Source organism: Embiotoca jacksoni, unplaced genomic scaffold, assembly GCF_022577435.1.
Source record: "Embiotoca jacksoni isolate LCO1_2020_lvr unplaced genomic scaffold, fEmbJac1.0.p SCAF_25, whole genome shotgun sequence".
In the NCBI taxonomy this organism is placed as follows: domain Eukaryota; kingdom Metazoa; phylum Chordata; class Actinopteri; family Embiotocidae; genus Embiotoca; species Embiotoca jacksoni.
In genome coordinates this window covers 3,128,816-3,141,660 of record NW_027185376.1, presented here as the reverse complement: position 1 = coordinate 3,141,660, position 12,845 = coordinate 3,128,816, and the positions used below count along the sequence as shown (strand labels likewise).

Sequence of the window (12,845 nt, the reverse complement as noted above, 5' to 3'; positions counted from 1 at the left end):
TGCTGTTTTTAATGTTCAGTTTATTCAGACAAATCTTTTATTGCATTACATTGTTAAATAAGGCAGAACTGCTCTTTTACGCGGGAGGAGGGGAGGGGGGGGGAGAAAAAAAAAAAAGAGTCAACTTTTAAATATCATAAAATATGACCTAAAAGCTGCTGCATACATGTTGGGAGAAAACAGAACATTTGGAAAAATAAAACTTTTCTATGAAGACAGCACAATGGAATGCATTCCAAAATGCACCGAGATGCTTCGGGTGAATCAGCCAATCAGAGTGCAGCCTGAGGTGACGGGAGACGGCGGGAGGGGGAGGGCGGTGGAGGAGGAGGGAGGAAGGGGGGGCGGCGGCGGCTTTGGGCCAGCACGGTACAGCGCTGTCGAATCGAGATGGAAATACCGTACAACATGTACAACAGATGTGTCCAATAAGATGCATAAGAGATTGTTTGAGTTCTTGTCAGAACATTTCCTTCGCATCCTTCTGCAGCTTCCAGATCGAACCCATGATGCAAGATAAAGGAGCGGCTTCGGCGAGGTGCCGCTTCAGATGTCGTGCGCTTGCTTTTCGATCTTCGATTTCAAATGCTCCTTGTACGCCAGGATGTCCCTATTCCACTTGGTGATGGTTTGATTCTCGCACACCCAGATCTCCTGAGCCACCTGCAGGAGAGGAGGACGATGATCAGAACAGCGGTGGTTCCAACTCCTTCAGGTGAAATCCTCAAGCGACAATTACAAATCAAATGATAAACACACACACACACACACACACCTGTTGAATTAGCCTGAAGTCGTGGCTAACGAGCATCATCCCACCATCAAACTCGTTGACCGCATCCGCCAGCGCGTCGATGGTCTCGATGTCCAGGTGATTGGTCGGCTCGTCGAGGAACAGCATGTGAGGGTTCTGCCAGGCCAGCCAGGCAAAACACACCCGGCACTTCTGACCGTCCGACAAGTTCCTGATCGGACTGACCTGGAAGGAGAGTCGCGCGTCGCGTTTAGAGACGCGGAACAAACAAAAACAACCGGGCGGGCAGCTGATATTTTGGTGGAAAACGGTCCCCTTCGAACCTGCTGTTTTCCCGTGAGGCCGTAGCGACCGATGATCTTCCTCATCTCCTCCTTTTCTTTGATGGCGGGGAAACACTTCATCATGTACTCCAAAGGAGACAAGTCCAGCTCCAGCTGCTCCGTCAGATGCTGTGAACGTAATTGTTGGGAGGATTTCATTTAACTGCACGAGCTGCTTACTTCAAAACGCAGCGACTGAATACGGTGAAACCATTGCAACTACGTTTTTTTTTTTTTTTTTAACACAACTTTTGTCAAAATGACGACTCGGGATTCTTGAAACGTGCGGACCACCGTTAACCGTGCCGTCGACGGGCTGAGGTTTACCTGGTGATATCTGCCGATCTTGACGTGAGAATGTTTGCGGATCATGCCGTCGGTGGGAAGGAGCTACGAGAGAGAGAAAAAAAAAAAGGGAGAATAAATCGGACCGCTCTGCGGACGGCTGCAAGTTGGTGCTGGTTAACAGATCGATAAATTTACCTCTCCCATAAGCAGCTTCAGCAGAGTGGATTTCCCTGCTCCGTTGGGTCCCACCAGGGCCACTCGTGTGTCCAAATCAATACCAAACTCCAGGTTTGTATAAATGTGTGGCTTCAGGAAACAAACAGATCAGTCAGGCGAAGAAATATATCCATATTTTAGTGAAAAAAAAAAAAAGAAGCAGCTTTTTTTTACTGATATTAACTGTACTCACTGTGTTGTCACTGTACTTGAAGCTCACGTTCTGAACCATGATAACGGGGGGAGGAATCTTCCCACAGGGAGGAAAATAAAACGACAGCGTCTGTGGGGAAACGGGAAGGTGTTAGTGCCGGGACTGGACGACCGCCACGGACCTTAATTCCTCAAAATGACGCGTCACCGGGTTAAGAAGTCTGCAAACATCTGCCTGTCGAGTGCCCCCCTCCCCCCCGCCTCTCAGTCACGGTACCTTGTCGTTCACAACTTTTTCAGTCAGGCCGGACGCCACCATCTTCTGCAGCGTCTTCTCTTTGCTCTGAGCCTGTCGTGCCAACTTTGCGGAGCCGTGACCGAACCTGGCGATGTAATTCTGGAGGAGAGAGAGACACAAAGAAGCAGGAAGTCTTGATTTTTATCGACGACGAGAGAGAATAATGATTGCTTCACAGAAACTTCTTGTCATGTTGAGAAACAAAACAGATGCGCGTTAAAAAAAAAAAAAGAAGGTTTTTTTTACCTCCAAGAAAATTGTTTAGCCGAGGTTGTAAGCCACCTGCAGCCTAACGTGATCACGTTAGTTAGCTTTAGCTGTGTGAAATTATTAACTGTAAAACACGGACTGTCATGTTTTTTTTATTCTTTTCAACAACTTAACTGAACCAGAGAATGCATTTTTGTGACTTTTTCTATCAGGGTAAATAAGGATGGCTCCGAACTAGGCAGCCATGAGGAAATGTACACAGTTTACTAAATCTTGTCTAAAGCCAACTGATTAATTTCCCGACGGCGACTTTGATCAAATGGGTTTGGATGGACGTGGGCTCTTTATAAATCCTTTACTGGGAACCACCCCGTCACCTGCAGTGAAAACGTCACGCCACTTGGTGTCCCTCATTTACCTTCATGTGTGTTATCTGGTCCTGTTCCCAGTTGAAGCGCTTCATCTGGTTCTCCTCCAGCTCCTCTCTGGTCTTCACATACTGGTCATAGTTACCCTTAAAACAAAAATAGCTTGGCATGGTCATCCAACCGGGTGTCACAGAGACATGATTAGTAACAGCCCGCCCGCGGTTTCCATATTTAGCATCATGAGGGCTCTTATCGCTCCATTCAAAGATGTACTTTCTAGGCGCGTTTCCCCTCCTGACACCGCGCTGCGGTGGATTCAGCCGAGTGCTCCTACCGTGTAGTATTTCAGTTTTCTCGAATGCAGGTGGATGATGTTCGTGCAGACGCCGTTCAGGAAGTCTTGAGAGTGCGAGATGAGGACAAGGATTCGCTTGAACCTGGCAAGAACCAACAGGTTGATCAACACACACACACACACACACGGATGCACAGAACATCAGTTTGGACTATTTTAAGAGTTGAAACGGGGCGCAGACGTACGACTTGAGCTCCTCCTCCAACCACACGCAAGCATCCAGGTCCAAGTGGTTCGTAGGCTCGTCCAGCAACAGCATGAAGGGCTTGATGAACAGGGCTCTGCAAAGACAAAAGGATGATTATTAGAATTTGTAGTCAACGTGATAAAACCCCTGTCACTATGAAACTTCTTTTCTTTTTTTTTGACAGCATGAGTAATACATTTCAGGAGGGCATCCAAATATGGACTAACCCTCTTGATGGGTGTTAATGCCTCTTACATTGGACGACTTGATATTTACTGTGGACACATCGCTCTCACACACACACACACACACACACACACACACACACACACAAAAAGGGCTGCAAATTCAAACCGACGCAGAGACCGAGGAGACCGCGCGTCACCGAAAGGTGTAAATCAACGCCCTTTGTCTTTACCTGGCCAGAGCGACGCGCATCCTCCATCCTCCACTGAAGTCCTTCAGCTTCTTCTGCTGCATGGCAGCGCTGAAACCCAAACCGTGGAGGATCCGGGAGGCTCGCACCTCTGCTTTGTCCGCATCCAGCTCCTCCAGACGCTCATACAGCTCCATCAGCTTCTCGCACTCGGCTACGCAGGAGGTAAAAGATAAAAAAGGCATTTTACCAGACAGCCTTTTTAATGCTCAATTTCAACTCATCAAAGTCGGCTTCCCTCCCAACAACTCGCAGCCGCAGCATTTCTGTGTTTTGATGCCTTTGTTGTTTTAGTCGAATCCGTGTCGCTGCTGCGGCAATTCGACTCGCCCCCGTTTGGTTCATACCGGCATGGTACCGTATATTACGTGGAACTCACAGTCTTCAGCCGCAAGTCTCTCTGCCTCCTTCTCCAGCATAATCCTCTGTTCGTCCACTTCCATGACACACTCCAGAGCCGTCTTTTCGCTGGGGGCCATCTCCCGGGTCAAGTGGTAGATATCTATGTGCTCTGGAATGGGGATCTCGCGATGCCCGATGGCCGACAACAGCATGGATTTTCCTGTCAAACAAAAGCACAGAAGAAACTGAGCGTTGCTTGCGTGCGACTTAAATAAAACCACACTTATAACTGTCGAAAATGAGCAGCGGCTGTTGTCTTTCAGCAAGTTTAGTGGAACAATAGTGGAGGTAAATGCAGATTTTCACGTTTAAGAAGTTTAAAGGTGCTAACGTGTTGGGGGGTGGGTGGATACTGTGAATGGAGATGCCACCGACCTACAAACAGAAGGAAGCGGTTACCTGTGCCGTTGAGGCCGATGAGGCCGTAGCGTCTGCCCGAGTTGAGCTCCAGGCTGGTGTCCGCCAGCAGCTCCTGACCGTGGAAGGTGAGCGACAGGCTGCTGATGTGGACGTCGGTGCTGTTGGGGTGGGAGGCAAGAACGCCCGTCACCGCCCGAGCCTCCGTCTTGGCCAGCTCAAACTCATCCAGCTCCTTTGTCAAATTGACAATACCTGTCCCAAACAAAACAAGAACAAGAAAAAAAAAAAAAGACTCCTCTTGAAACTTTTTGCACACGTGTCCAGCCAGGTTTAAACAAAATGGAAAAAAAAAGGGTATGCCAGTGACCGAGTACCACTAAAAAAAAAAAGAAGATAGCCACTTACCATTGCTCTCTGCTCCATTACGCTCCTGGGTCTCCGGTTGCTCTAGTTGTTCACCATCCTCACCTCCTTCATCGGTTTTCTTGGTACGCTGGCGGGCTTTAGCAGCCTCCTTCTTCTTAGCTGCCTTCTTCTTTGCCAAGTCAGACGGCATTGTTGTGCAAGGCTATTCCAACAGCAAACAAACAAAACAAAACAAACAAACAAACAGGGAAGACACGGATCAACGACCTCTTTCTCTACTTGACACCACGTTGTGTCAGGAAAAGCGTTTCCATACCAAAGTAAAAAGGTAAAAAAAAAAAAAAAAAGGAACCACAAAATGTTGTAATCACTTTTTCAGCACACATATAATCGGGAGTATGAATCAGAGGTAAAAAAAAAAAATGACTAATCGCTTCCGTGAAGTGGCTTGAGGAGGAACCTCAGCACACTTGCCGGTTTTCTATTGTAACGCGCCGGTACCTGAACTCACCATGAAGCTTTCATCTCAACGCCGACACACGTTAACAGCAAAAAAAATAAAATAAGGGGCCTCATCGCGGTGAACGATACAGCCTGATACCGAGTGATTACGGTGGTAATTCGTTTTTTTTTTTATTTTATTGTTGAAGTTCTTCCACGGTGCCCACCTGCCCCGCACGTTGGGCTCGTCACCGTGTAAACGCCTGTTCGCGGCTAACGGTGATGCTGCTAATATTAACGGTACATTTGTGTCACTTCGCAGAGAACCGGCAAGACGACAGCGAGCTAAAACGGTCGCGTCAGCCGATTCACCTCGAATGACATACACGGGGGGAAACAAATCGTAAAATTCATTCAAAAATAATAATTAAAAAAAAAAAAAAAAACTCGCTCGTTCGGTGCGTTAGCCTTTTGCTAAGCTAAACATCGTTAGCTGGAACCGGCAGGCCTTAAACGCAAGGCCCGACTCGCTTTAAGACAAAAGTCTGAACGTGGCTACCGAGTGGGCTTTTTAAGCTCGAGTGTATTTTAACACAAGCCTGAGTACGTTACGCGTTAATGCCGCGGTTGTCAGACCCCGCCGAGGCCGCTCTTACCTGGAATAACGAACCGCTGGTCTCCGGAGCACACCGACGTCTCGTGTCCACTTTTCGCCGGGTGGATGTAGCGACTCGCCAAACCGCCAGACGGACCATATATGGTCATGATGGGCGGCGACAACCAGAAAAGTAGCCTCCTCTTCTCGTGGGACTGCAGTAAAAGTCCCCTCTTTACGCCTAAAACAAATTTTAATGTTAATTACTTTTTAAAAAAAAAATATAATAATAATCCATTTTTACAGCTGGGACTAAAAAAAAAAAATATTAAAAATAAAAAAAAGACAAGGGGTCTTCCCTTAAAAAACTGACGGTTTAAATAAAACTGAGGCAAAGACGCGAATGAGTTTTAATTACCACCGATGACGTTTTCTAAATGTATCTTTTTTCCACGACGTCATAAGGACCCACGTGTTGCTACAGTAACCAGACGTTCACATATACAACGTGGTGTTATTGTAGTTTCTGGGGAAGAAAAAAAAAAAAAGAAGTATTTTTTTTGAAGCAGTCCTTTAGTCGCTGATGACGAGGTGATGCTGCAGCTGATGAAGAGGAGACGGACGCTTGTTTCTTCACTACGTGTGTGCGTGCGTGTGTGTGTGTGCGTGTGGCACTACACACTTTTTTTTTTTTTTTTTTTTTTTTAAGAGGAAGTGAAGGAGCTGACAAAAAAATGGACGACATAAGCGCGGCTCCGCTCGATGCCTTTTTTAATTTTTTTTTAATTTTTTTTTTACCGGAATGAGCGATGAAGAACCGGGAGATCTCCGCCGTCGTGTCAGCGCTGTTCAACGGAAGATGGACTCGTTAAAAGCGACGGACGCGATGCTAAAAGCTCGCTAGCTCTGACGTTTCGTTAACGTTAACCGGAGCGATTACGATTTAAAAAAAAAAATGACAACCGGCGGTGCGACCGGCTGAGGTTGCCCCGGGGCGGCTGTAAAGTCGTAGTAAACGTTAATAATGTTAAACTATTTGCAGTTATTCGCTCTTTCCGACGAACAACAACAACAACAACAACAACAACAACCAAAAAAAAAAAAAAAATAGTTCTTAACTGGTAGCTGTGTTTTTGTCCTTGTGACGTCATCGGTTAAACTGCATCTCTTATAATTTGCACGTGCTGTAGTTATAATCTTGTGGTTTATAAGAAACTTTACTACCTCATCCAATGGGACACTTTTTCTTCAGTATTTAATGGTAATTTTTCCACAATCCTAGGCTTGTTTTTTTTTTTTTTTTTTTTTTTGGGGGGGGGGGGTATAATGCGTTAAATCTACGGGGGCAGGAGTGTTTGCACATAAAACGCTCTGTTAGTCGTTTTTTTTTTAAATTTTTGTCCTTCCCACATCCACAACAGCCTCATCAACTGCCAAGATATGCGTCTGTCCTCGTTTATGGCCCTGTTCAGGCCTGCTTTACCCCTGATCCTCGGGCTGTCTCTGGGGTGCAGTCTGAGCCTGCTGATGGTGTCCTGGACGCAGGGGGACACGGACGACTCGTGTCGGGATGAACTGGGCAACGGCAGGCTCTTCCTGGGCAGGAGAGATGCCCAGAGGGACTCCAGGGACGGAGCTGGAGATGAAGACTTCCAGCCACGGGTAGTGCCCTACCACAAGGACCCCAACAAGCCTCACAAGAAAGTCCTCAGGTGAGTGTGTGTGTGCAAGGTGTCCACGGTGTCCACGGTGTCCACAGCCTGAGAGAGGTGGGTATAGAAAGGGGCTTTCAGTGAACATAAACATATGCAGCCGCTGACTATTTATGTCTTCAAATGAAACGACAGATTTGTTTAAAGACACACATCTCGCGGCTCCAACCGGACTTGCTTTAAGACGCTGCTTTAGAAACCAGGATTGGCGTTACTTAATTCTCTATTTAATAGGATTACATTTAATTCTCCTCCACGGTAATTTAAATGTATTCAGTCCTATATGCAGTATAGGTGGCCCGCAGATTCGAGATTATTGCTGCTACGTCACCCCCCCCCCCCCCCCCCCTCCCCTCCTTCCCCCACACTAATAGCTCAGATGTGAGGAACAGAACTGTTAAGAGACTTCTTTGTCTTTTTCGTGTCTTGTTTAAAAGCCCTCCAGCTGAACGATGGCTGCGGAAAGAGTCACATAATCAGCATGTTGTAAAGGTTTTATTGTTTGTTTAAACATAGTTGCAGATCATTAACGCCTCGGTCGCTCCTCATTAGAAACGCTCCTCCTTTCTTCTGTTTGTGCTTTGATGTCCTCTGATCCCTGCGTGTCCGCCCTCTCCTCCAGAACGCGGTACATCCACACTGAACTGGGCATCAGGGAGCGGCTGCTGGTGGGCGTCCTGACCTCTCGGGCCACCCTCAACACGCTGGCCGTGGCGGTGAACCGCACGGTCGCCCACCACTTCCACCGCACCTTTTTCTTCACGGGCCTGCGCAGCCCGAAGGTGCCTCACGGCATGACCGTGGTCGCCCACGGCGACGACCGCCCGGTGTGGCTGATGTACGAGACGGTGCGCCACCTCCACCAGCACTACGGCTCGGACTACGACTGGTTCCTCCTGGCCCAGGACGACACCTACATGCAGGCGGACCGTCTGTCGGAGCTGGTGGGCCACCTGAGCGCGGGCCAGGACCTCTACATGGGCCGGGCGGAGGAGTTCATCGGCGGGGAGGAGAAGGCGCGATACTGCCACGGAGGCTACGGCTACCTGCTGTCCCGCAGTCTGCTGGCCCGTCTGCAGCCTCACCTCGACACCTGCCGTAACGACATCCTCAGCGTGCGGCCCGACGAGTGGCTCGGCCGCTGCATCATCGACTACCTCGGCCTCAGTTGCGTGGAGGTGCACCAGGTACGAAACGCAGACTTATAATGCGCGGACAACCCGAAGAGCATTTCTATCAGTCTAATGCACTTCTTTATTTTTTTTTTGTGATAAATGTCCACGCCGCTAATACTTGTTTTTTTTTCTGTGTGAATGTGGGGGCGGGGGTGTCGGGACTCGCAGGAGATGACCTACCGCTACTTCGAGCTCGGGAAAAACGCAGACCCGGAGCGCGAAGACGGCGCGCAGTTTAAAAACGCCTTCACGGTTCACCCCGTGTCGGAACCGAATCTGATGTACCGCCTGCACAAACGCTTCAGTCAGATCGAGCTGGAGTGGACTTACCAGCAGATCCAGCAGCTGCAGGTTCGTTCCAAACACTTCGCGGTGTGGTTTTTTTGTTGTTGTTTTTTTTTTTTTTCTTTCTCCACGCCTACAAACAAACACGTTTCATCTGTGTGCCTCGCATCCGACGGGACGACATCCAGTCCTGCGGGAAAGTACACGGTTCGTTCCTCCTTCTCCGGCTCGCTCTCGTTTTTGAGGCCGAGGCAGAAATTCTTGGCCGGTACGACATTTCTACACGTCGGGGAGCCGGGATGGCGCGTTTTTTTTTCTTTTTTTTTTGAAGCGTTACGTTCCAGCGGCATCTCGTTCTGAATACGATCCGCCCGAGAAGCCTTATTATGTAGTTAAAGAACCGGCTAATGACGGTTCATTACGGTTGTTTTGATGTAACGTACGCCACGGAGCCGTCGGCTGTATCGCGTCTTCGCGTAGTTCAGACACGGCTCCCTTTGTGCTTTTTATGTGACTTTTCTTGTGTGTGTGTGTGTGTGTGTGCGTGTGTGTGTGCGTGTGTGTGTGTGCGCGTGCGCTCATCAGGTTCAGATCAACAACCTGAGCGACCTGACGCCGGAGGGCAAGGCCGGGGTCACGTGGCCCGTCGGGATCAACCCCCCCTTCAAACCCAGGACCCGTTTCGAGGTCATAAACTGGGAGTACTTCACGGAGGAGCACATCTACTCGTGCGTCGACAGCGCGCCCAAGTGCGAGATGAGGGGCGCCGACCGCGCCGACGTCGGCGCCGTCCTGGAGATCGCCGTGGAGCGCCTCAACGAGCGCTACCAGCCGCAGCTGCGCTTCCGCAAGCGCCGCCTCCTCAACGGCTACCGCCGCTTCGACCCCACGCGGGGCATGGAGTACATGCTGGACCTGGCGCTGGAGGCCTACACCCAGAAGGGCCACAGCCAGGTCATCGCCAAGCGGGTGAACCTGCTGCGGCCCCTGAGCGCGGTCGAGATCATCCCGATGCCGTACGTGACGGAGGCGACGCGGGTGCAGGTCATCCTGCCCGTCACCGCCCCGGACCAGGACTTCGTCGGCAACTTCCTGGACATGTACGTGATGAACACGCTGGACACCCACGACAACGTCCTGCTCACCTTCCTGTTCATCTACGACCCGTTCGACGCCCAGCGGGTCAGCCAGACCGACGTGTTCGCCGGCATCAAGGCGATGATCGGCGAGGTGGAGAAGCGCTACGGCGACGTGAAGATCCCGTGGATCAGCGTGAAGACCGAGGTGCCCTCGCAGGTCAAGCTGATGGACATCATCTCCAAGAAGCACCCGGTGGACACGCTGTTCTTCCTGGCGAGCGTTTGGACCGAGGTCAACGCCGACTTCCTGAACCGCTGCAGAATGAACGCCATCAGCAACTGGCAGGTCTTCTTCCCGATCCACTTCCAGGAGTACAGCCCGGCGGTCGTCTACCGCGACCAGCAGCCCTCCGCCGCCTCCTCGTCCTTCGCGTCCGAGTCGCTGCGGGACGGCCACTTCGACCGGCACGTCTTCGACGAGGCCTGCTTCTACAACGCCGACTACATGACCGCGCGGACCAAGATGGCCGCCGACATCCTGGACAACGAGGAGCTGCTGGAGAGCATGGACGTGTACGACATCTTCGTGCGCTACTCGGGCCTGCACGTGTTCAGGGCCGTGGAGCCGGCGCTGATCCAGAAGTACGTGCGGCGGGCGTGCAACCCGCGCTTCAGCGAGGACATCTACCACCGCTGCGTCCTCAGCAACCTGGAGGGTCTGGGGTCGCGCTCGCACCTGGCGATGGCGCTGTTTGAGCAGGAGCAGGCCAACAGCACATAGCACCAAAAAAAAAGGGACCCCCAAAAAAAAAAAAAAGGTGAATTTTAACACGTTTTGTTAAATTCACCTTTTTTTGGGGGGGAGGTAAAGAAGTCAACCGAGATATTAAAAAAAAAAAAAAAAAAAAACAGCACCGCTTTGCTCGAGGACAAAAGCAAGACGAGTGCCGTTTGCCTGAACTTAACAGTCGAGACCTGCTTTTGTTAAAAAAAAAAAAAAAAAAACAAAAAAAAAAACCTACCTGCCTGGTACGGCAACACGTGACTTCTACTGAGTCTATAACTTGAAATGTGTCTAGACGGTGACGAACGATGAGTCACGGAGGCTCGACGTACCGAGGAGCTCCTGATTTATTCTCACAGGAGGCGAGCGCCAGCGTTTCCACTCCCGATTCAAAACAAATATGCAGGTTGGAGGGGTTGTGTGTTAAAGAAATAAAAAAAAATGAACAAAAGGCTTTCATGTGTTAATAATGAATTGAGCCGTAAGTCGTCCTTTTGTGAGGATCTTTAAAAAAAATAATAATAATATTACTGGAAATGAGCTGAAGCCACCGGCTGCCTTTTTCTTTCAGATATGTTCTTTTCTTCTTCTTCTTCTTTTTTTTTTTTTTTAAAGATGTATTAAAGAGTGATATTTCCACTCAAGAGTTGTTTCTTCATTCATACTGCTCAATGTGTGTGAAATGACTTGTTCCAGTTTCATTGGGCGAAATGTAAATAGGATGCGAGCATGCGGTGAACAGTTCTTCCTGGAGGTATCTGGTATACATCCTCCACAGAGCTGAAGAAAAGGCAATATGGCAGGGAACTTAAAAAAAATAAATAAATCATATTTCATTATGCTCGTATTCAGAATAAAACACCTCGTCGTCCTTCTTAGTTTGCCTAAAAGGTTTTTTTTTTTTTTTTTTTTTTTTTTACTGCAGCGCCCAGAGGCAGTGAACAGTTTGTTCCGAAGCGGCCCGCCCCGCCTCGTCTCCCCGCATTAAATCAGTACATCTCCACCCCTGCCCGGGCCTCCCTGACTCCTGGCGAGGATTCAGCACACATGTGTCCTTTTCTTTCTTAGGTGGGGAGGTGGGGAGGGAGGGAGGGGGAGAGGAGAGGTTGGGGAGTGAACCCGGTGCCCAGAGGGGAGGGTCGTCTCTGCCCAGCCGAGCTCCGGCCGGCCCGTGGCAGGGGGGTGGTTAAAATCTTCACAGCGAGATGGTTGGACGGGGCTGAATGGTTTGCTTCACGCAGCCTCCTCCTCCTCCACCTCCTCCTCCTCCTCTTCTTCCTCCTCACTGAGCGCGCGAGACCATCGCCTCCGTCTTCCACGTGCGGGTCAGTCTGCTCCGGCGGGGTTAGGTGCTGCTGCTGCTGCAGCGGCGGCGGAGGAGGAGGAGGAGTGAAAGAGGCTCTTTCTGAGGTGGGACCGGGGCTGCAGGACGCGTTTCGGCGGCGTGGTGAAAAGGCCTCCACCTGCTTCCTTGCGGTGGAGTCGGTGAACAATAAAACGCCTTGTCAGCCACCTCGGAAGAGAGCCTCGCGCATGCAGGAAATGTAACCCACCGGCGGGCCGGAGCACAAAGTCAACAGTTTCCTAGTGCAGAGAGTGTGTGTGTGTGTGTGTGTGTGTGTGTGTGTGTGTGTGTGTTTTAGTGTAGCAGAGACTCCACAGCTCATAGCAGACACTTTTTTATATCTTAAAACTAAAAAGGTAGCAGAAGAGGTATTTAATTATAGAGCAGCCAACTAGGCTGTTTTGACCTCAGGGATAAAAAATAAAACAACAAACAAAAAACAAAAAAAAAACTTTTCTGACGTCTCTTTATATCTACTTTGAATATATAAAAGTCAGAATTGTAGTTTTTATGGTTATTGTATTGCAGTTTTAATAATTAACACAGTTTGAAGTACATTTAGTATTTTCAAATCTGCATTTAAACATTTTAAACCTCCATTCAAATTCAGAAAAGTAAAGCATGTGACTTTATTAAGACCTAAAAACCAACACGTTAGTCCGTTTACATTGACCGAGGGGATGGTTTAATAACGAGAGTAATGCTCTTGAAAT

The 12,845-nt window shown here is 49.3% G+C and overlaps 2 protein-coding genes across 3 annotated transcripts; one reads left to right on the top strand and one right to left on the bottom strand.

The window, feature by feature from the left end:
- abcf2b (ATP-binding cassette, sub-family F (GCN20), member 2b) lies at positions 1-5,952 on the bottom strand. Its single transcript, XM_069159628.1, has 15 exons — positions 5,814-5,952; positions 4,756-4,918; positions 4,390-4,602; positions 3,968-4,150; positions 3,571-3,742; positions 3,151-3,246; positions 2,945-3,047; positions 2,661-2,756; positions 2,012-2,131; positions 1,775-1,864; positions 1,561-1,671; positions 1,405-1,467; positions 1,078-1,206; positions 776-979; positions 1-663 (listed from the first exon to the last, which is right to left on the bottom strand). Exons 1-15 carry the CDS (start codon positions 5,910-5,912, stop codon positions 547-549), a joined length of 1,959 nt encoding a protein of 652 aa, XP_069015729.1. The 5' UTR covers positions 5,913-5,952; the 3' UTR covers positions 1-546.
- Positions 5,953-6,451: 499 nt separating this feature from the next.
- On the top strand, positions 6,452-11,431 carry chpf2 (chondroitin polymerizing factor 2). 2 transcript variants are annotated; one of them, XM_069159625.1, is made up of 5 exons: positions 6,452-7,013; positions 7,174-7,464; positions 8,087-8,651; positions 8,808-8,990; positions 9,510-11,431. In XM_069159625.1, exons 2-5 carry the CDS (start codon positions 7,193-7,195, stop codon positions 10,782-10,784), a joined length of 2,295 nt encoding a protein of 764 aa, XP_069015726.1. In that variant the 5' UTR covers positions 6,452-7,013; positions 7,174-7,192; the 3' UTR covers positions 10,785-11,431. The 2 variants fall into 2 exon arrangements, with proteins under 2 accessions (XP_069015726.1, XP_069015725.1); XM_069159624.1 differs by lacking the exon at positions 6,452-7,013 and having other exon boundaries at positions 7,067-7,464.
- The last annotated feature ends 1,414 nt before the right edge of the window (positions 11,432-12,845 follow it).